This window comes from Plectropomus leopardus, chromosome 18, assembly GCF_008729295.1.
Source record: "Plectropomus leopardus isolate mb chromosome 18, YSFRI_Pleo_2.0, whole genome shotgun sequence".
NCBI classification, from domain to species: Eukaryota; Metazoa; Chordata; class Actinopteri; order Perciformes; family Serranidae; genus Plectropomus; species Plectropomus leopardus.
In genome coordinates, this window is record NC_056480.1 from 15,961,658 (window position 1) to 15,985,757 (window position 24,100).

The following is a 24,100-nucleotide window of genomic DNA, read 5'->3' on the forward strand; positions in this document are numbered from 1 at the left end:
CATAGTTTCATTAAAATACAGTGGCAAGTATAACATATATAAAACAGACCTTTGCTAGATGGTCTGATCCAGTTTAAACTGGATCGTTGCACTAGGTTTAGTTTTTGGGGACGAAGAGAGGTCACTGTGGCTGGGTTTTCCCTTGGGAGACTCCCCACTCTGGTTCAGCTAAATGTTAAATGTCCCTGGCTGCCTGGGGCCAGTAGCAGGCGCAGATGCACACAACACATACACATGCTTGAAAAAACACACACACTTACATGCACTCACACTGACACCCATAATGTCCCATGTGTGTTAACGCGAAATGAAAACTAACACAAAGCACACATGCATATTTACAGCAGAGCATGGGTCAATTTCAGAGAGTTTGTGGAAGAAATTAAATAACTGTGTGTTTAAATAGGAATAATTTGATCTACCTCACCACAATACACCATGGTTCAAATTTAAATTTTGTGATATAAAAGCCAATTTTTGCTAATCAGTGTGGCATGTCGGAGAGAGGAGTCAGTGACACAACAGTTGCTCTCAAAATGTGGTCCATGTTCGATGCTTTCATGTCCACGTGTGTGCAAGGTACCTGCGGCACAGCTGGAAATTGAATGAGATAGGAAGAATACTATTATCTGTGGGCGTAAAATAGGCAGGTATCTGTCACACCAATCTCATCATCTCCTCTCAGTCCTGACACTGATGTTCCTGCCCAGGAGATGCAGAGTTGCAAGACATGAATGTAAATATAACACTTAGCCGACTGACTGGTTTGTCTCTTTATTTGATTGCGGAAATTGACAGGTTCTATTAGGAATCATGTTCAATCCTATTAAAATGATAGTAGTATTTATTTTGATCATCCAAATAGGAGTTTATAAATCTGATTTTTATTTTTTTAGTAGGGATTTCAATCAGAAGTGGAGGCTGTCATGCAGCCTTTAAAAATCAGCACAGAAACTTTGGTATTTACCAACCCGGATCCTATTTTCCCATGTTTCTGTGTCTAAGTGACTAATGGCAGAAACAGTTTTTGAAATTGGTCCAGTACTAATCAAGAATGCTGCAACCACTATCAGCAAAATAGACTGCAATGTAATTCTTGAGGGCATATGTGAACCGTCCCTTTACATCCACTAAAAGTGCTTGCTTTTGCCACTGACAGAAAACTTATAGAAAGGATCCCTACAGAGTTAGACTTCTCTCTTTTTAACCAGAAACAGCTCTGAAATCCCCATCACTGAACACACCAGACTCCATTTAATGAAACAGTAATGTAAGCGTGTATTTTCATGTCTAACTGTGTGAATTAAGGTTTTATTTCATCCAAACCAGGGATTTTGATTGTTGGAACAGTGGAAAGACAAACCAAGATGGCTTTTGTGAGTTTTGTTTTGTTTCTGTTGACTTTGAATGATGTGTGTTTTCAGATGATTAAGTGTTTATTTAAATGGAGTCTGGTGGCTTTGATGATACTGATTTTGGGGCTGTTTCTGGTTAAACAAAAAGAATCTTACTCTTTAACTCTTTAACAAAAAGGTCTATCTCTGTAGGGATTGCATTATGTTGCTAGACACTTGCAATAACAATCTGAGCCTGTCACTGGCAAAATCAAGCACTTTTAGGGGGTGTAAATTGACAGTGCTTAAATGCCATTCATGTCACATTGCAGTCTGTCTCTCTCACTGGACCAATTTCAAAATGTGTTGTTCCAATTTGACTCTTAAGCACAAAAACATGGGAGAAATAAAAAACAAAAAAAAAAACCTAACAAACTTATTCTTTAGCTGCGTACATACTTGGATTATTCCTATTCATATCTATTGTCAATGTGGCTGCAAGCATTTTATACCAGCAGGAGTCTTTATGGTTTAGGAGAGACCGGTGAAGACAGTCCAGAGCATAACTGCTCCTGTTGTGTCTCTCACTGCATCGTTGTCCTGGGTTGAGCAGTTGTCTGAGTGCATGTCGTGGTCATTAATGTTGCACTGCTTTTTTTACTGTTACTGGAATCTCTTCCTACACATTGGCACTGTCAAGTTTACAGTGAGCTACACAAAAATATTTCCCTGCTGGCCCCAAGCCTCTGCCATTAAAATAGCACCCGAAAAGTTTTTTTCTCCTATTTTGAATCCCTGTCTTGACAGTCTAGTTCATTCATGCTAATGCTCCATTATCCCTTGCCTGTCTAACCCTCTTCTTCTCTCTCTCTCTATGCCTGCAGCATTGATGCACGCTTTAGTCTTCGGTAATGTGACGGCCATTATCCAGAGGATGTACTCGCGCTGGTCCCAGTACCACACCAGAACCAAAGACCTCAAGGACTTTATCCGTGTCCATCACCTGCCGCAGAGCCTCAAGCAGCGAATGTTGGAGTATTTTCAGACAACCTGGTCGGTCAACAACGGCATCGATTGTAACGAGGTACCACAGGCACATATACACTTAAGCTGGTATAAAAATCCTTCTCCTACTTTTTCAGTTAACTCATGTTTTTGACACCCAGCAGCAAGGCACATAGGGATCAATAATTCATTTGAAAGATCACATACTTCTCAATTGTCATCATCCACGTTCAAACTCATCATGAGAGTGATATGATCGATACTACATGATCTTTATCGACATAAGAGCGTGATGTTTTCTTCTGTACTGACTGACACTGAGGGGACAGAAGACAGGAATGAAAAAAATGGTTTACATGGCCATTTGGGGATGACAGGATATTTTGTAGCCTTGAGATTTAGGGATTTAACCCTCACTGGCCTTTTTCTAGGTTGCCTGTAGTTGAAATCAGGTGTGTGTTAAGTGTAAAGCACAAGGAATGTACAGACATTTGAGAATTTCTGAATTTTTCCTAGTAGACAAAAAACTTGAAATATTACAATGCAACGCGATGCAATGGCATGCCACTCCAAAATTCAGTTTGACTCCGTCCAAGCAGCACTCAGATGTCATTCAGAACTGAATCAGCACTAAGTCACAGAGACAGTTAAAATAAGTAAGAGACAGTTAAAAAAAATGCAATCACTTTAACATTTTCACTGGCTTCCATACTGCTTTCTACTGTTTACTAACCTTTTTCTGTGATGTCAAACATGACAAACCGGGGAAGAAAAAGAGGAAGGCATACTTGTCATGCAATAGGAGGCCCAGTAGCCTAATTGCCTAGTTTTATCAGATTTTCTTGGATTTAAAAAATCCTGTTTACACATGCTAGTTTTGGAGGACAAAGGGTATAAGTGACATCATTGCAGGACCGTGGCAATACACATGATACTGGGACAATGGGAGATCACACTTAGTCCTAAACAATAGAGATGATGATATTGGATTTTTTTGGTGATATCCAATGTGCCGATATATAACAAATCATTAAGCAAATAACCAATTCCAAATTAATACATCCAATACATCCACCTAATTTCAGTGATCATCATGTCTCTTTTGTAATAGCATTAACATCATAATATGTATACTCTTATTGTGATGGCCCACCAGCAGATAAAACATAAATTAAATTATGTCAGTTTGTGATATTTTTTTTTTTACATTTTTAAGCCAGTATCTGCATACAGATGATGTGCCGATATTATCGTATATCCCTACTAAACAACACTAACAACATTAAGGCACAAGGATGGCTTTGGACACAAAAACAGAAAAAAAAGAGTGAACAATACCTTTTCTTGAGAAGCCTCGGGGGGGAAAAGGAGGCAACAGGTTAGTAGTCTAATAGCAGCTCGTCCCTCCAGGCTGTGAATGCCTGCGAGACAGCTGTCAGAGCCCCAACCAGCACTTAGATGGAGTGATGATGATGAATCCCAGACAGATGAATTATAGATGGACCTGTTGATTAAAGTCAGACTAGCTCGGATGACTCATTGATCCATTCTATGTGATGGTGAGCTCCAGATCGTAGTCCCAACAAGGAGACAGACAGATAGATTAAATGGAATGTTTGGATTTTTTTTTTTTAAACTGTGACAGGGGTTTTTCCAGATCATATTTGAGGAATTTTGTTAAGTGTGTATTTGTGTGTTTTTAACATAGACATGTTTATTCTGAGGGTCCAGCATTGAGTTAAGGCTTAAGGCTCTAAAGTCCATATGACATAGAAAACAAATCCTGACTGGAAATTAAATTATATAGAATTTTGTGTGTGTGTATATATATATATATTTATACACACACACACACACACACACACACACACACACACACACATATATATATAGATAAATATATATATATACACATATATACATACATAGGGACATAGGGTGTTGTGTCTTGTGTAGGTTGTAAAACACTCTGAGGCAAACAATTGATTTTAGGCCTTGGAAATAAACTTGGCTTGACACTAATGTTTCCTGTGGTGCAATAGCTTAAGAATGGAATCAAAGGGAACCAAACTTGGAAATGTAATCAATGACTTTCAGCATGGCTGTGCTTCCACAGATGTCATACTTTGCTCACTCTTGCCTGCCTTCTCTCTCTTGCTCTCTCTCTCTCTCTCTCTCTCTCTCTCTCGAAGTGGCAGCTCCTAATTTTTTTGTCAGGTGAGGCAAAGATGTACCTGAGCAGAAAGAACAGAGTGGAGGACAGGGCAGGACAAAAGGCTGCAGTGGCTCTGTAGTGTCAGGGCCAGACTGTGGCTGGATTTTCGTTTTTATAAAATGGTAGGGGACCTGGGGACTTTAAAATAGCGCTGGTGCTATAGGGACATCCTCTGCACTGTTGATGGGGAAAGTTTGCTTTTTGCACATTTATTTATTGGTCGACTTTTTCTTTTTTAAATGGGAAAACTGACAATAGAAGAGTATTGATTTTTGTGTGCCTTTCTATTGTGTCTGTGATGATGTTGGACGGATAAATGTAAATAAGGTATGAAAAAAATCTCTCTCTCTCTCTCCCCCTCTCCGTTTCTCTCCCTCTGACCAACTTTACAGCTGCTAAAGGACTTCCCGGACGAGCTGCGATCCGACATCACCATGCACCTTAACAAGGAGATCCTGGAGCTATCGCTGTTTGCCTCCGCCAGCCGCGGCTGCCTGCGCTCACTTTCGCTGCACATCAAGACTTCCTTCTGCGCTCCGGGAGAGTACCTCCTCCGACAGGGTGACGCACTCCAGGCCATCTTCTTTGTCTGCTCCGGGTCCATGGAGGTGCTGAAAGACGGCATGGTGCTGGCCATCCTGGGTACGATAAAGAATAAAGGCATGAGGGGAATGGAGGGGAGGAAGAGGGGTGTGAAAGTGTGTGAAAGAAGGAGCAAGAATCCCTCTGTGCCATCATTATAGTTTTACAAAGAAACTTCTCGCAGCAAGCCTCATAATGAAGCTCAGTGCGGCTCATTGTGATAAAGCTGGGTCTTTAAATGAGCCCATTGTGTAGATATAGGAGCATCACAGTGTCCTAAAGGCCACAGCTCACTCTCAGAGCCCACTGTTATTAAACTCCCATAAAATCAACCCCAGTTAGATTTTTTTCAACAATATGTTTTAGCTGTTGGAGCCAAAGCATTATCTATAGCCGTGCATGCAAAATGGTTGAGCTAAGTTCCTGATTTTGAAAGCTTTAGTTAGTGTTGGCTGACATTACAGAGTGACAGAATTACAGAGTGAATATGTAGGTGAGCAGAGCTCACTAACAGATGTTTAAACAGACACATTCAGCCACTGGTTGTATTATAAGATAATCAACTAATCAATTTAGGGCAACCCAGGATCGTCCAGTTACGTACAGGTTAAGTCACTTCAGTCTAGTAATGTGCAGCCAAGTGCGGTCAAGTCTGTTTTGCAGCATTTTAAATCAGTCCTGTCTCGTTTAATCTGCTCAGCCCAGCCCCATTTCATCAGTCCAGTTCACCAGGGTCAGGTAATTTCACTTCCATCTAGTGAAGACCAGTTTAGTGCTGTCTGGTCCAGTCAAGGTATAGTTAAAGTCAGTCGTTATAGGCCAAATTTGCATGCATTTTTACTCGTAGTGTTAAATGAATGTTTGATTTGCTAAGGCAGCGGCTAATTACAGTATCAGCTGTCAGTGTCGACTTCTGTGCATTCTACAGCAGACACAGAATAAAGAGGAAACTTAAAAGGTGTATTTCAGTAGAGGGATAACCCTGAAATCAGCAATTCCAGATTGCTGTGATGCTAAAATAGAAATTTGCTTCTAATTAATGGAGGGACGAAGTTCTAAAACATTTGCTAAAGCTGCAATTCAGCTCAAACTAAGAAAAGATTTTTGGGTGTCTTTTCTCATAAAATTACAATAATAAACATGTGAGTGCCGTTATTGTTGTAGGAGTGATTATGTAAAGTCTTAATGAAAAGAAAAATAAATGAATCAAAATTATATAAAGGATGCATAAATTGAAGCACTGTTCGCTAACACACACACACACACACACACACTCTCTAACATGCAGTCGTTTAAATGATCATTTTATACTGGCAGAAATATCTTTTTGGTATCTTGTTATTGATGTTCTCAAATTCATAAAAAGCTGCTTTCAGTTAATCAATTAATCGTTTATTTGTCACATGGAATTATAAAAGGTATAAAAGGTCTAGTGAAATGGAAAACTATCAGATACTTTAACTTGTGCAATGTAATTTAGTCTTTTTTGCTTCTTCTTACATTGATTTATAATTGTCCATGTTTCTGGTAATCCATGGTTTTGGGTTGTGGAATAATTATACACAACCTGACCCCAACAAGACAGCCGCATGGTCGCTCCTCTTGAACACTGGCAGTGCCACGCTGCGTGTGTGTGAGAGAGAGAGAGAAAGTAAGAGAAAGCAAGACAGATCTGAATCTGGACCTCCATTCATCACTCTCATTTTGGTGCAGTACTTACAATCTTTATCTCAATCACTTTTATCGTGTCTGTGTGCGTGCGTGCGTGCGTGCGTGCATGTGTGTGTGTGCGTGCGTGTGTGCATGTGTGTATGTGTGTCTCAGTGCCAGTATGCAAACACTCCTGTTGAAAAAAAAACTTTGCATATGTCTGTACTTGTATGTAGGTGGTATTGTTTACTGCTGTACAGAGTGATGTGTGTGGGGGGGTGGCTGGCGTGTGTGTGCGTGTGTGCGTGTGTCCGTGTGCATGTGCGCGTGCGCGTGCATGCGCGCGTGTGTGTGTGTGTGCGTGCGTGCGTGTGTGTGCATGCGTGTAGGCTTGACAGGCAGAGAGCATTGTCTCTGTGCTTGCCTGCTGACTGTGCAGAAGGTCAGGCTGACAGTGAATGTCTGACTGAAGGAGAAAAAAAGCTCTGTTTCTGTTTCTCTGTTTGTGTGTCTCTCCATCGCCCTCTTCCTTGTCACACCACAAGTCTGTAGACACGGCTCAGTACCTCCTAATAGAGAGTGGGTGAGAGTGAGAGAGGCCATGTTGACAGACATGAAACAGAGAATAAGGAGAAAGTGGGGTTGATGGAGAGAGAAAAGAGAGATTGTATGTTTAGTAGAATATCTGAAAGAAATGAAACAGCTGGACTAAGTGCAGAGGAGGTAGGGAGAGAGTGTGAAAGGAAGTGGAGGAAAGTAGGGGCTGAAAAAAGAGGAGAGTGGTGAAGGGCTGTAGGAGGAGAGAAAGACATACAAAAAAGGGAAGGAGGAAAACTGAGAGGGGTGTGAGATAAAAAATAAACTTAGAGAAAGCAATGAAAGAAGAACAACAGGGAGGAAGAGAGAACAAAAAAGGGAAGAAAACTGGTGGAAGACAAAAGAACAGAAGAAAAGGGAGGGAATTAACAGGGATGAAAGATGAGAAGAAGGAAAAATAGAACAGGGAGAGGGAAATATGAGGCAAAACAGAAAAGATGGGAGGGTTTAAGGAAGAATAAAGAAGGGAGGAAAATGAAAAAGGAAAGAAAACAGCGAGTAAAGAGGACAGGAAGAAAGCAGGGGAAGAAGCATGGAAATACAGAGTAGAGAAAGAAGTAAGGATAGAAAGGGTAAGATGGAAAGAAAACTGGAAAATAAAGATGTATGGAAGGAAAAAAGGAATAAAGATAGTAAAGATGGAAACCATGAATATCAAGTTATTTAAGTTTTCTTCCATCTTCTTCTAAGGTCGATAAAGGCCAGAGGGCAGCAGAGGACACATGGACAACTCAAATGCTTCCTTTTCTTTTTATCGTTATTCAAGACTTGGCAAAAGACAATTTAATGGAACAGTAGATTAGGTATTTCAGTTGATAACCTTTAAGAAGAGCACAAAAGAGACAGAATTGATACACTGGTAAATAACATCTCTGTGCTGGAATGAATTATTTAAGTGTTCTATCAGCATTTAAATGTATAAATGTATGTATTTATTTATTTATTTACTGGATTTTGTTTCTCTAATAAATCAAAATGCATTGTAAAAGTTTCACAAATTATATATCACAATTTAAATTATCACATAAACCACAGTTCAGCTTGTCCTAAATAATGCATTCCTACTTGTTCAGTGCATTTATGTTGTTTAAACTTATAACATATGCTTTAATTTTAACATAAGCTTACCTAGTAAATGATATTCACACACATCCTTGAAGCATGTTATTTTAAACACACTTTAACCATGTTTTAGAAGTGTGTGCAATGGAGGAATAAAAAAGGTCAGAAAACAGGGAGTAAAGAACTGAACAAAGACGAGAACAGGGGAGATGGAAGATAGGGTAGAAAACAAGAAGGAGGGAAATAATAAAAACAGGTAGTAGAAAGGTGGGAGAGGACAGAAAACTAAGTGGGGAACAAGGATGAAAGAAGGAATGTAAGAAAATAGATGGAGAGGCAAAGAAAGGAAAGATGAAGCAATAGACAACAGTCAGAGAAGGAATACAAAAAAGGAGGCAGTAATGAGGATGCAAAAGACAATGACAAAGGGTTTTGATATAGCGGGAACATGAGGGATCTAGAGAGAGAGAGGAAGAGAGAGACGTAATGACTGAAGTGAGATGGAGTCGGCCGAGTGACAGCAAGAGAGAGAGAGAAAAGGAGGGAGAGAATATGAACAGTCACGACTGCTGCTTCATCAGCCTCGGTGTAATCGAGCAGCGTTCACAGTTCACAATGACCATAATGAATATTTTATCACTGCTTAAGGGGCATTAACACTAACGGGGAACTTCATACAGCTTCGTCCTGTATGTGTAAAGAGAACAGGAAACAGCTGTCAGCACCACTTCATTCAGGCAAATTTACTAGAACAGTGAAAGTGATTATGTTTCATAAATAATAATCATATATTGTAAACAGTAGTATTCTGATTCATTCATAGTCTACTTAGTTTGTTTTTAAGGTGATACAGTATTCGGCCCCGCTACAATACTTTTCAAGTTTTAGCTTTTTTGCTTACCTCTTTGAAACCTGGATGAACCTTTTACTTTTTCTCGTGCTGCATTTAGACGCCTTTCACAAGTAAATAAACCTTTGATACCTGAACAAAAAGGTATTATTCTCTTATACTGTCATAAGTACGAGCCTCTCATCCATGAGTAAATTCAGATCCTGCTTAACAAATAATGTATTAGTGCATTTAAATAAATGTTAGGCGAGTTTTAATAGATTGCTGTCCACTGATTGGTTAGTTTTTCTGCTCAGCATACTTCTGGTTATCAGTTAGCTTTTGTTGTTGTTTTCGTTTGTTTTGCTCCTGAAGTTGAGGGGATGTCCATTGTATGAGCCTGTGGCCTCTTGACCTCTCCCGACACTTTTCCTATTTTTTTCAATGTCTTTATGGAGTTTTATGTGTGTGTAGATAAGAATAAAAATAAAGTAAGTAAAAATAGACTTGGTAGATTGTTGTAAGAACCCTTTATTTAAGTAATTTAGAATAGCGTCTGACTGGCTGACTTTTGCTGTTAGCTTATTAGAAAGTGACAAATCTGTGACATTAATATTAGTAACTCAACTAATGCGTACTGATATGAGAACAGGTGAACTGGTGGTCTTCTTTATTCTTCGCATTAGCTGCCACTAAGGTAGCAGCTACTCTTTCTGAAGCCCATACACACAAAAAAAAACAGACATGAAACAAACAAACATATAAACAGTCTCATTAGGATTATCTTCTCAATGCCTCAGCGTCATGCTGCTCCTGCACACTCAGATTTGTACACTCCCTGAGAAGCTCTTTAATAAATGGAAGATCTGAAACATGTTGCATTAGAGTCTGCATCCTCAACCCCTTTCATTGGAGAATAAACATTTTGTTGCAACCCTTATTCTGACCTACCATGTCCATGTCTCCCTCTGAGCAGGAAAAGGCGACCTTATCGGTGCGAACCTGTCCTTAGATGACCGGGTGATAAAAACTAACGCAGATGTGAAAGCCCTGACCTACTGTGACCTGCAGTGTATTAACCTGAGGGGGCTGTACGAGGTGTTGGACCTCTACCCCGAATACTCGCACCACTTCGTCCAGGACATCCAGCAGGACCTCACATACAACTTGAGGGAGGGACATGAGACACATGTAAGTCCATACAACTAGTATTCATTTGTAAATGTGAAATTCTCATATATGCTGCTGTCTCTTGTTGGTTTTTTGTTGAGTTTTCTTGCTGATTTTCACCCCAAAATACAACCCCAGTTCCAAAAAGGTGTCTCTGTAAAACACAAATCAAAAGAGAATGCAACAATTTGCTAATCTTTTTTTGACCTTTCAATTAAATACAGTCCAAAGACAAGATATGTAATGTTCAAACTCATGTTTTGTTTTTTTTTTTTGTAAAATATACACCCATTCTGAATTTGATGCGTGCAACATGTTTCAAAAAATGCTGTTTGCCATTATCTGTAAACACAGTATGTCGCTGCATCTACAAATGCAGTCTAAGACTCTGCCATTTTAATCAAAAGCCATATATCAGCAACATTCAGAAAAGCAGCTGACTTCTCTGGGCCCGAGCTCATCTGAGATGGACTCACACAAAGTGTGCTGCAGTCTGACAAATCCATATTTCACGTTGTTTTTTGTAAATCATTGACGTTGTGTCCTTTAGACATAACAGGAAAAGGACCATCTAGAGTGTTACCAGTGCAAAGTTTAAAAGCCAGCAACTGTGATGGTGTGTTAGTGCCCATGACATCATGGGTAACTTGTCTAACAATGGGTAACATCTGTGAAGGCACCATGAATGCTGAAAGATACATACAGGTTTTGGAGCAACATATGCTGCCATCTAGTTAATGTCTTTTTCAGGGACATCCCTGTTTATTCCAGCAAGACAATGCCAAGCCACATTCTGCACGCATTACAAAGGTATGGCTTGATAGTAAAAGAGTAATGTTCACTAGACTGGCCTTACTGCAGTCCAGACCAGACTCCCATTGAAAATATGTGATACATTATGAACTGCAGAATACAACAATGGAGGAGCTGGACTAACACCAAACACTTACTGGGTGTTCTTTTAAGAAAAGGTTATGTAACACAGTGGTAAACATGCCCCAGTCCACACTTTTTTGAAATGTGTTGCAGACATCAAATTCAGAATGAGTGTACATTTACTTAAAAAAATTGAACATTACATATTGTCTTTTTACTGTATTCAAATGAAGTAGATCAAAAACGATTTACAAATATCGCATTCTGTTTTTATTTACGTTTTACACAGTGTCCCTTTTTTTTGGAATTGGGGTTTTACACAGATTCTTTACAAAGATATTGGTTAAACTGATTTTCACCTTGATTTTATGTCCCAATGCAGCCAAAAGTTATAATGTTTCATGCTGTGACAATGGTCACCGTAGTTAAATTAATGAGGTCTGCTTGTCATGTTGACCCCAGTGAGCTTCAACATATAGAAAGTAAAGAGGAAACATAAATTAAGTGCTTATTATGCACCACTCTCTTGAAGAAAAAAAAAGTTATTGTTTGTTATCAGATTTACACTCAAATGTTTGTATTCTTAACTTTTTTATAAGATGTTTACCCTTGTACATAAACTCTGGTTCCTGGTTTTGTTTTTGTATTGAAAAAAAATTAAATTAAATGAATGAGCCCTAAACACAGAAGTGCATGACAAGCACTGTATACAGACTTGCCAATTTGTCTGTATAATGAATGAAGGTACTGTAATAATGCGTGAGAATGACTGATGGAGTGAGTGAGAGGGGAGAGCAAGGGGAAGAAGGGCTGGTGTTTGGAGGGTAAGAAATTAACTTTGAGGTGGCTGGAGGAAGCAAGAGGGGAGAAGGTTTAGAGAGAGAGAGGGAGAGAGGGAGAGAGGGCAAAAATAGTCAGGACACTTGGAGGAGCTCTGCTGCTGTTATTACTGTCAGGTGTTTCTGTCTCTTCAGTCCAAACACCACTTACACACACACACACACACACACACACACACAGTACCTGCCGCAGGGCTTTTGGGTGGAGCTAATGTGCAGAGGGGCAGCCTGAATCTCAGCACTGAGAAGAGTTTAAATAAAGACAGCTCAGGATGGAGGATGTGTTTTGTGACTGAGAGGTTGAGATTGCCTCGATATTACAGTACTATATATGAGCACAACACTACAGCATCAGTGTGCTGAGGTGAATTATTTTCCATCACTGGATCACCGCGAGCCATCTTGTGCCAGCTTTGCAAAAATAATTTACTGCAGATTGTTGTGAAATAGCTCCTCCGTAATTTTAAAGCTGAGAGAAGAAAGGCCACATCTTGATTGCTCTTCCTTGCAGTTCATTTACAGTATATTTCCTTTCTGGCTCTCCTCCAGGTTAAGGCTCGACTCTCCACAACAGCTCTAGATACTCAGGTAACAGACTCTCTAACACACTCAGACAATGATCGATGATTTACAATCTAAGGCAAAGTGCCCCGCTTTGATATGGGTACCATCAACTCATGTCTGATGTCAATCACCTTACCCTATTTATTGATACCAGCCTGCAACATTTTAATCAGCCTGCAATAGAAAATGATGAAAGTCAAATAAACGTTCAATCTCAGAACAATTTTTCTATCCTTATGGAAAGTCTGAAAGGCGACCCGGCAGTAGACCTCCATCGCTGATAATGGACTCAATCACTCTTTTAAAATTAATGATTCTGATGGAGAGATTTCTTCTTTTTTTTTGGTCGAGAGGGGACAGATCAATTCTGCACAGAATGGGTTAGCAGTCTTTAAATCATCCTGCCCCAGAATAGAGGGCAATGATGAAATGCTCTACATGCTGTCAGACGGCGATTTGAAAGTTGAGAGTCTGCACAAATAACACAAATATAATAATCTGTTCTTCCAAAAAGAAATCAATTCAGCTGTTGGAGCAATTAACCTCACACTGGTGTTGACTTCCTCCAATACAGCTGGGTCATAAGCCACTGATCAATAAATCAATGTGGATTTTATGTTGATTATTGCATCTTTATCTTATGGTTGATCAGCACCCTTTTAATGCACAACAGCAGACCCTTGACAAACACAAGACTGATGTCAGAGTTCAACCGCGCTGCCTTCATTATTACTCTGCAGGTCACTGTTTCAGTTACAAATGTTGACCTGGGGATTTTCGGTCAGTGTTGTCACTCATAAATCCAGCTGAATATTCTGCTCCTTGCACTCCGAAGTCATAGTGTACATTTATGTATTGAAAACACCTCTGTGTATTTCAGGGTCAAAGCATTAACAAATACAGCTGAGCGTTTTCAGCAGCCTCAGACCAAGTGGAAAAGATGAGGATGGCAGCATTTGCCGTGACACAGAATACCAGAAATTGCTGGGCATTTACCATCTTCAAGGCTGCTGCTTTCAGATGACTCAAATCTGCATGAATAGATTTTGATTTCATGTCTGTCGTTTTTCCTAGTTGTATAATCTCCAAAAGCTGGCCTTGTATCCACACTTAAATGTTTTATTTCAGAGTGTTCTCAAATCACAATCATTTGTCCCTTTTCATGTGTTTTATTTTGACTTTTATTTCCAGTCTGGGGTGAGAAGGAACGGACGAGTGGTTCAGGGTTATCCGCCCATCATAGAGGATCAGGAGGAGCATGAGGAAGATGAGAAGGAGGAGGAAGATGAGGCCATGTCTGTGTCTCTTTCATCGGAGCCAAACCGGGCAGTGAACCTCAGGGACACGGGTGGGAAGTCTCTGCTGAGCCGATCCAACCAGAAGACAGCGGGACAGAGCTCCAAGAGGTCCCGGAGGAAGATCCAGGAAATTACTCTCACCACCTTAGACCCGTCCAACCTCAGTCCCAGGTGAGTTTGATCATCGATTTGCCTGTCTGCCTGTGGAGGCCTGTGTCTCTGTGACTCTGTGTTAGGTCTATTTTTGTCATGCTTTAGCACAGTACATGTGGAACAAACGAAGACTGGGCACTTTTGACAAAATAAAAAGTTAGTCAAATGATGGAAACAATATTTATATGAATTTTTATTTCTTACTTAATTACTCTTGAGAAATCTGTCTGACACAACTATTTTTGTTTGGATCAAACAAATAAGATATAATCATAGACTGAATAAAATAATGGACATAGCAACAGTGATTCCACCCATTGGATTGCAGAGTCTGTTTTAAAGCCTCTAGTTTGGCATTTTTACCGTCGCCATCCTGGGTGTTAAGAGCCACGAGTGACCACAATTGGATAATGTTGTGGAGAAGCGAGGGGTGGATCTGACACATACACTGTAGTGATGCCTCACTGACAGCCGGTCACTCAAAGTGGACCGCCTTCTATCATGTGTAACTTTAAGGGGTGATAAAATATAAACTAGTGGGTTATATAAAAATTCACTGCCGCACAGTTGACTGGGAAAATAGGTCTGTTTGACCCAAACTTTTTTTGAACCAAGCTGTAATTTTACCATGAGGGTTCTATGAGGATTGGCTCACCACAGAGCCAGCCTCAAGTAGCCATTCAGAGAACTGCGGTTTTTGGCACTTGAGCACTGGCTTCATTTTTCAGCCCTGGAGGTTGTCACTTGCCACATACTACCTGCTGCTGTAGAGAGAGTTAAATTATGTGAATTTTTGTCTGCCACATGGATATCATTTGCCTGGCAATGTACATGATGCTAAAGGAATGAGGACCATTAAATATCAACAATGGTGAATGCATTTCTGCACTGGCTTCATTTTCAGTCCTAAAGGTTGCTGCTTGACATTTTAATTAGTAAGCTTCTGAGCTGTTAGGAGGGAGATTTTTTGAGGTTTTAATGGAGCAAGGCTAACTATTTCCTTGTTTTTAGTCTTTATGTTAAGCTAAGCTAAGCTAAAAAGCTGCAAGCTGTAGCTTGATATTTACTGTACAGACATAAGAGTGGTATTGATCTTCCCACCTAACTCTACCAGCATTTCCTGAAACATGTAACCTTTAAGACCATGAAAGCACAACATTTAAACAATATGATAATGTTGCAATAACCATATTATTCATTAATATTTAAGAATCTTTATACTCCCACACACATTTCTGTCTCTCTGCAGGATAGTGGACGGTACTGAAGACAGTGAGGGGACAGAGTGTTCCCTGGCTTTCCCCTTCTCTACCAGCCAAGGTTGTCATGTCAGTGAATCAAACAGTGCCTCAGCATCTGCCACAGGTCCTCCCATCTTACACTACTCAGAAATGTATCTCCCAAACATGACCTAATACCATTTAAATTCACTTCACCTCCCTAAGTCCTTGGAAGTTAAAATGTTCTCATCCAAATCCCTGCAGAACTGTTGTATACTGAGATTGATGAATGTGAGTTTGCACTTCCCATCAATGCCTACAGTATTTATCAGCTGCCTTGATGCAATAACTGCGGGGTGTACATTTTTTTAGTTCTTGCTTGGCAGTTGAAGTGATTTGTAACTTACTAATTTGTGTCACAGATATGCTGCAGATCAGCACTGCAGAGTTAGCAGCTAAAGCAGAGGAGACGAGAGGGCAACTGCGACACCTCGACCAGCAGGTAGGACTGGTGTGTGTGTTTGTGTGTGTGCGTGAGATTGTAAAATAGAGACAGAGAGAGGGGGAGTGAGACAGACAGACAGGTAGGCTTAGATAAGCACGACACATATGGATATATCAGTATGTCGGGCACACAACAGGTGAAGGGATTGAGAGAGGTAATTAAGCAGAAAAAAACATAGATTTTTTTTCTTTTAAAGATGAATGAGAGGATGTGGTGTTCTACTGGAGCCCTATAAAATGATATAATTTCTCAACTATCTAAACACTCCTTTTATGTTTTCATGAGCTTTACATTTAATTTGCCACTGAAGTCTGCTGAAGCCCGGGAAATCTACAATGTTTCTTTTTTCTTTTTTTTTTTTCAGTAGACCCACTGTGCCCTGTCAGTCTCATTGTAAAGTATCATATTTGGTTATTTCATAGACTTAGGTGCTCATTGTCCAGCTTGATATAATAAGTTTAAACACACACACACACACACACACAAACAGGCAGACATGAACCCCTTTCATGCTGTATCCTATGGTTTTGATTGGCGGGTGGCTAAATTGACATTAGACTCTTGGCAGGTGAGGAGTAGCGTTTGCTTCCTCCTGCTAAGCCTCAGTCTGTATCCTGGGACGAGCAGATACAGGCAGAGTGAAGGAAAACAAGACATGAATGGAGGGACATTGAGAGGAAAAGGGGAGAAGGTGGATAGCTTTATGGGAAGAAACAAAAAGCACATAAGAGAGGGATGAAAACAGAAACTGTGAAGACAAAAGGCGCAGCATCTTCACAGTTATACACATTGGCTCTGTTGTCCCTTCTGTGTCTCTGCGGGTTACCTGTGTTTGACGGGAAGTGTCTCAGCATGGTCTTGTAGGTTGTTAATCCTCTCTTGGATCCATCCACTCCAGTTACCGTAGGAGATGAAAAGGGGTGTTGGTTTCTATCAGCTGTCTCTGCAAACACTTATGTCAAATGAGGACATTGTCTATAATTTGGCATATGCAGTATACTTTCCTAATGTATATTATCTGCAATAAAAAAGGGGTTTATTGTCCCAAGTACTGTAATTAAGTACTGTGGTCAACTCATGCACAGTTTCTCATGCAACTGCAATGAAAATCAAATAATGTTCGACTCTAGTTTTTAAATTTCTAGTGGTAAAAATCTACTAGAAATTGCTTAATAACTTAATAACTTACTTAATAACATATGTAGAAAAATGCATGCTTGCAGGGGCCTAATGTGTTGGTTGGTTGTGTTATTTTTCTTAATAAACAGCTACAACACTGTGAAAATAATGTAGCAATGGCCTTTTGAGACCTGTATCCTTACTTCTGAATTGAAAAAACATGAGATATGGCCATCCAAACAACCAGCTGACAAGGTTATTTCTGTTTCTGACCTGAACCACACCAAAGTTGCTGCATTTTAATGAACAACAAATTGTGTGAACACAGTAACAAACCCCAAGCTTTGCTCTGTGACCTCTCGTCTTTACCCTTTAACCTTTGCTTCATCTACCCCACTGGAGGATTTATTCCAGTGGGGGATGAATGAGGCATTAGTATGGTTAAAAAGAGGCCTGACATGGTGACCTTTGTTCCGTGTCATGGAAATCATAATGTGCAGCGCCAAAGGAGAGCTGTAAGAATGAGAGCTCTGCCTGAACAATCTGGGTAATTGCACTTATGATTAAATGAAGAGGCTAAAACGTTCGCATACGGTGCACCACAAATACACTTGAGAATGAGGCATAGGTACACACACATATGCACATCAGTGGTGACCTACTTTGGCTACATTAAACGTATTAATCAATACTGAAAGCAAAAAGCAAGTATGAACAGACAGAGAACAGTACATAGACTTTAAAGCAGCAATGATCGATTTTTTTGGCCATTTGGGCGAGATGTTAACTCACCATGTACACATAACCTATTTACACATCGAACAGACACTGAGCAACATTAGTAGTTATTTAGAGATGTGTCTCTGCCCACCTGACGAATGTAATGCAAATATATTTATTCTTTAATTTTAGCTTTGTTTTGCTACTGACTGAAGAAAACGTTCTGGCTCCTTAACATGCTAAATGTTCTGCTAGCATTCAGAAACCAGCTAGCTGCTAACTATTTTCATCTGCTGTTTAGTGCTGATCTGGTAGTGTACAGTAGCTTTCTTGAGAGCCAAAAACATAAAACCAAAAAAATAATAATGCAGAAACACTCCATAGGTTGATCACTATTGGTCACATTTTCTGAAAAAACACACAGACTTTTAGAGCACCCATCTGCCTTTGGAAATCATAGCACAACTTTCCCGTTCTCCTACAACAGCTAAAGGCCAAAGTTTTCCAAGTATAAAGCGAATAAAATCTTCTCACTTCTCAGGTTGTAAAATTGGAAAACTTCTTGTGTGTTTATAGCAGCAAGATGGAGTCAGATGAGGTAACAATATTAAGTTCCCTCATTAGGCAAAAGAACTTCTTTACCTGCAAAAAGGCAATTTGAATATCAGTTATCTAGCGTGTCTTACATTGAATTCATGAATACGTTTTTTTGCATGCCTCCACAGTGAACGAAGAATCAAAAAAAGCCACAAACAACATTTTTCATTAGGTATGATAGTTGACAGCAAAACTTTATAAAAAACACACAAATCATGCAGTGTAATCCAAGTCTGTATGCTCAGTATTTCTAAAAAACAAGCGCTTTCGCTAAAACATTACAATGTAAATCACCTCTGCCTATAAGTAGCGTTCCCTGAGTGTTCCTGAGCATGCACATGCATATGAGCTCCGCTTGAGCAGAGTTCAAACACGTGCATACCCAGGCAAGCTACTTGGCGGTGCTTGAGACTGTTTGTACTAATGTGTTTAAAATCATAAGGTTTAGTGAAAATATATGTGTTTGGGAAGTATTGAGCATACGACTGGATAAATGAGTCTTGAATTATACTGCACAAATTCAATTCATAAATGATGTTTGCCTTTTTTTGATTTTCTGTTTACTGTGGCAGCATGGGAAGTTTTCATTATAAATTCAAGGTAACATAAATAATTGATAAGTAAAAGGTCTTTTTGAAGGTTAAGTATTCTCTTGGGCCAAATTTTTGGAAAGTATCTTGACCATTGTAACATTCAGAGCTCTTGTCGTCAGAGCTGGCTTTGTCATTCTCTTGCTCTAATTCTGCATTTGAACGATCTGATTCACCGTAGGCACAAAAACGAATTCCTCATAATCAGTAGCCTCAGGTATGTCATCTAAACCCTCCTTGATCAAAGAAACTGCTGCTCTGCACTAAAACTAACACCCACGTTGCTTAATATAGTGAATTCCTGTTTATGTGCTGTAGTACTATTCAGAGTCAGACACTTATCATAACTCTCGTGGTTAAATTAGCATAACCATTGTATGATTTAATGATGCTTCCACTTATTTTTTGGATTTACACATACCTGTAGCTAGAGTGAGTTCTGGTCATCCGCTGCTGTTTTGTCTGACTCTCTCCGCAGACGGTTGTCTCTGAGGTGGGAGTACTGGAATCATGTTGACAGCGTGTCAGATTGGACTGTCCTGTCGCTCTCAGCTTTTCTATTTTTATCAGAGCCAGAGTTTAGACCCAGGCTTTTATCAGCCACTCCAGAGAGGGAAAGAGATGGGAGAGATGGGAGAATTGTGAAAAGAGGGAGAAAGATTTTTTTTTTTTTGCTCTGTTTAAGCTATTGTCAGGTACTCAGTATGCTAGATCAAAGTCAAAACAAGCTTGATGATGAAGGAAAGTCAAAATTTCAACTGGAAAGCCTCCAGATTTATGACTCAGAAAGTTGGGTGAACTTCACCAACCCCAACCCCAAAATCCAAGTTAGCTGCTCTGCAAAATGAACAGTAGTGAAAGCTGTAGTAATATACTTTCCATGGGCACCTCTGTCTAATTTGTGTCTCATTAAAACAGTTGTTAACACAGTATTGTCCAACTTCTATCTGTGGACATGTTGCTCCAGTGATTGTATGCGCAAAATATGGTGCTATGCCTTTTTATTAACTGGTATTGCTTACAGAGGCTGACCTTGCTTTAACTGGTTTTGCTAACATCTTGGTTTTCTGAATTGTTTTACTGGAACGCAATTCATTTGGGGCTTCAGCTCTGACCTTTGACTTTTGAGGTAAATGGAACACAGCATAGTATGTTTACTAGATACCTCTGAGGTAAAGACCAAAATAACCCAGTACACAGTAGTGCACTGTCGTGTTCTGTATCAGCGTGGACTTACTGCTGCCCCGCCTTGTATCCAGAAATTAAGATCCAAGTGAGACCAATCTAGGCACCTGGGCTGCATTGTAGCTGGTGATGTGAAATGCAGGCCACAGCTTACAGAACAGTAATGGCGGCCTCAGAAGCAACAAGCAACAAGCATTAACTCTACCTTTTTGAGAGTAAGCACAGCAATAAGTGAAGTTATGGCAGAAAGAGTGTCAACAACAATTCAACAAGAACCAGAGTATGAGTTTGTGGAGTTTCTCAAAGAAAAAGGAGTTTTCACTGTTTTTCTGAATGGACGTGGCAAAATCTTGATTTAGCAACAGTTGGCGATGAAGATGTTCCCTGGTACAAGTCCAGACTGATTCGGAGAGCAAAACATAATGTTGAGCTCATGTCATCAGCGTGGTCTTTCTACCTTTTTGTACCCAGATCTTTAAAAAAAAAATTCTAAGGTTTGCTCACAGCCAATCACTGCAAGCTTTCTTCATTTCAGTGACTGGCCCGCTGCATCTTCAAACCAAACAGTCTGTGGGTTGGTTAAGTCAAGTGGTATATTTGACAGAGTTGGCAGGTCAGCGTGCTGAGATGCCCCACTTAAGTTTTACATCGGCATCCCTTCAGGTATAACCACTGCATGCAGCTGGTGCACTTTTTTCCCCACCCTGCCCCTCATACAGTCTGAGTCCGCCACTGTTATCAATGTAACTGAGGGAAAAAAGGGGGGCCCAGCTTTATTTGATCTGTCATGATCACAATGTACTTGATCACCTCCTGTCGTATTCACACAGCGACTAGAGCAGTTCCCACCTGGAGTTGTGTGTCCTGCTGAGGGCTGATGTGCATCCAGTAGCAGTGATGTGCATGATTGGCCTGATGAATGATCATGAGTGCTTTGGCTGGTAGAAGCAGATGGCACGTTGGCAGGGCTTCATGGTCGTGCCCTCTGTGGACATGTGCACATGCAGAGAGTTTCTAATCACCACCACCAACCCTCCGACTCATCTGTGTAATGACCAATTATAGCAGCACGATGCTACATGCTAAATGGCAGGCAGGAGACTGAAATATTTTGACCCAAAATGAGTGACCTGAAAATACCAAATACGTGATTCTGTAATGTTTATCCTGCAGCCTTTTGCTTGTGGTAATTGTGAGGGGTTCCTTGAAAATGTGTCTTTATTACATAACCCAAAAAGTCAGCTCTTGACACAGAGGCCATAGATTTGAATACCAGAGGTGATCATAGAGTAATACCTCAAAGGTATTAGAGTTATTATGGGTTTAAGTAGATCATGTTACAAAAAGGTAAGGGTGCTGATACCTGTTGGTATATCTTTATAATGCAGTAGCCCATATTTATGAAATTTGCAATCCTGGTTTTAGTCCTGGTTTACTTGATGACACACATAGACATAAGTGCAAGTTAATGCTGCAAATACTTTTTGAGGAGAAACAATCTTATATTCTGTTTTTTGTTAAAAAGAATCAGTCAAAAAGAACTGCAGCCCCTGTAAACATGAAAACGTATCCACTGTTAGACATTTTAGATAACCGAGAAAATGTTGATTGTTTCCTTTGCCACCTTAAGTTTTGCCAGCTGAAATCTTTTGATTAAAAAGTAACAGCAGCAAGAAATTTTCAGTTTGTTTCAGCTGTTACTTAAAACAGCAGTGAGGGTGTTTTTGTTTTTGTTTTATTTATTGGCACACAAAATTGAATAAAAGCAAGTAGATAATAACAAGCATGATAAGAATTGTGCAGGAGAGGTGAAGAAACTCGAAGGGGCTTTTAGTAAACTCCTCCCCTCTAGAGTTTACAGACTCTTCAAATACTGACTGTAATTTTCACCTTACCTTGACAATATGTCAAACAAGCAATTATAGTCAACACAAATAAGCAGAAGCATACATCAGTAGAGTTAATACATTAACAACAGCACAGATGTGTTTTTTATATTAGACTTAAATGAACACAATGATGGACAAGTTTTAATAAAATGAGGACTGGAGTTCCACAGTAGCGGTCCTCTGTATTGTACCCTGTATAGGGTGTTATCAATCAGATGAAATTAAGCTGTATAACAAAATAAATCCAGTGAAGGAATTGTGGACCATGCCACGACCAAAAACAAATCTTCTTTCCTGCTGCTAATTAGGGCTGGGCAATTATATTGATATTGTGATATGAAACAAGATATTGTCTCAAATTTCGAGTATCGTATTATCGTAAAAATCTTTTTCTGGTTTTAAAGGCTGCATTACTGTAAAGTAATGTATTTTTCTGAATTTATCAGATTGTTCTAGATGTTCTATTATTTGCCTTTACTCATTTAGTCATTATATCCAAATTACTCATAATCATTCATCGGAAATTTCACTGTGAAAATTGTATTTTGTGAAAGCCCCAGTGGTAAACCCTACAATATTGGCGCAACATCAGTATTGTGGTGTTTGGTCAACCCTTTGAGACCTGAGCAAAATATTGGAATAGGGCAATGAGTAACGAAAGAAGAAATGCCAAAAAATTAGCAAGAAATTAGAAAAAAGTAAAAGAAAATTGCCTGAAAACCTCACAAAAAAATAGACAAATAAAAACAATGAATAAATAAAAACAATTTTAAAAAGTTTTTTACTTAGTGTACAAAAGTGTTTAAAAATAGTTAATTATTAATTATTAATAATTCTGTCAAAAAAAAAGTGATATGATAATTATAATTTTCCCCCAGCTTTCTGCTTTTTTCCCTAGAAACTTTTCCTTGGCTTCTCCTTTTCAAAAAAATCAAAATCCAGTAATTACTTGCAATTTGTTAAACATTTATTATCAACATGCTCATTGCCTTTTTTCCATATATATTTTTTTAAGTAGCCGCACTAATTTGCTCAAGGTTCAGAGATTTAAATTCTTGCGAAAGGCATCCGAAAGCAGCACAAGAAAAGTAAAGATACTGTGATGTTTGATTTTCATTATACAGCCCAATGCTACTACTAAACTTTATGAAAATACTTAGAATTATAACTTTCAATACAGTTATTTTAAACCATCCAATTAGTGCCTAAAATTTGATTTTGTTATGCCACACTCCACTCAGGGATGAGGCATCGGGCATTTTTCTCTTCTTTTGAAGTTTAGATGGTTTGTGTCTGCAGGTGAGCAACCTCGGGAGGGAAGTGGCCGACCTTGGACAAGTCATGAAAAGAATGGCCCATCTCATGGAGAGCCTCATGTCATCAGCGCCACAGCCTACAGTAGTCTGCCCTACGCACTACTCCCCAGCACACCTCACATACCTGGCCCATCCTGCCTCCCCACAGTCTTACCCTTCACCATCCTCTTCTCAGACTGCCTCCGTCTGGACGGACACGCCCATGTCATTGCCCTCTTCTCCCCTCACTATCCCTCAGCTTCATGGTGCAATATGCCACACGGACTCCCTTGCACATAGACCCCAGGACCTCCAGCTGGGCTACCCTGCTAACCCTGGTTCAACCCCAACTCGCAACTCATCTTCCCCTCAACTACAGCCTGTAATCGCAGAGCCTCACCTGCCTTCCTCACTGCTCAGCTCACCAGAGACTCCCGACTACAGAGACGAGATTTCTGTCTCCATCAGGTCAAGGGTACACAGTTCACCTCCGCAAGACGGGGGAGATGGGGGCCCCCATCAGAGCTCTGGGTGTTCTCCACAAAGTGGACTCGTGGGAACCTACCACAGCCCGACCAAGGGTTTGTAGCAGCTGTCTTTCTGAACTCTGCAGGATATTTTTTGGGATATGTTCCTGAACTACTGATCAAGCCGATCAACTGGGGTCCACCATATCTTTGGAGGACGTTTGCAGGGATGCAACTCAGATTCCTTTTGTTTTAAAGGCACGTGTTTAAAAATCTTGTTGCATGAAAACAAGCACAGAAGGTTTAGGTGTGCTAGCTATATAGAAACATAGTGTTGTT

General features: G+C 39.9%; 1 protein-coding gene across 1 annotated transcript in view; it reads left to right on the forward strand.

The window, feature by feature from the left end:
• kcnh8 (potassium voltage-gated channel, subfamily H (eag-related), member 8) overlaps positions 1-23,883 on the forward strand; it is a 61,717-nt gene extending 37,834 nt beyond the window's left edge. Inside the window, exons 9-16 of the mRNA XM_042506559.1 lie at positions 2,219-2,418; positions 4,947-5,196; positions 10,251-10,465; positions 12,709-12,747; positions 13,915-14,192; positions 15,424-15,539; positions 15,817-15,896; positions 23,299-23,883. Of these exons, the coding sequence (XP_042362493.1) occupies positions 2,219-2,418; positions 4,947-5,196; positions 10,251-10,465; positions 12,709-12,747; positions 13,915-14,192; positions 15,424-15,539; positions 15,817-15,896; positions 23,299-23,883 (1,763 nt within the window). The remainder of the gene's footprint in view (positions 1-2,218; positions 2,419-4,946; positions 5,197-10,250; positions 10,466-12,708; positions 12,748-13,914; positions 14,193-15,423; positions 15,540-15,816; positions 15,897-23,298) is intronic.
• The last annotated feature ends 217 nt before the right edge of the window (positions 23,884-24,100 follow it).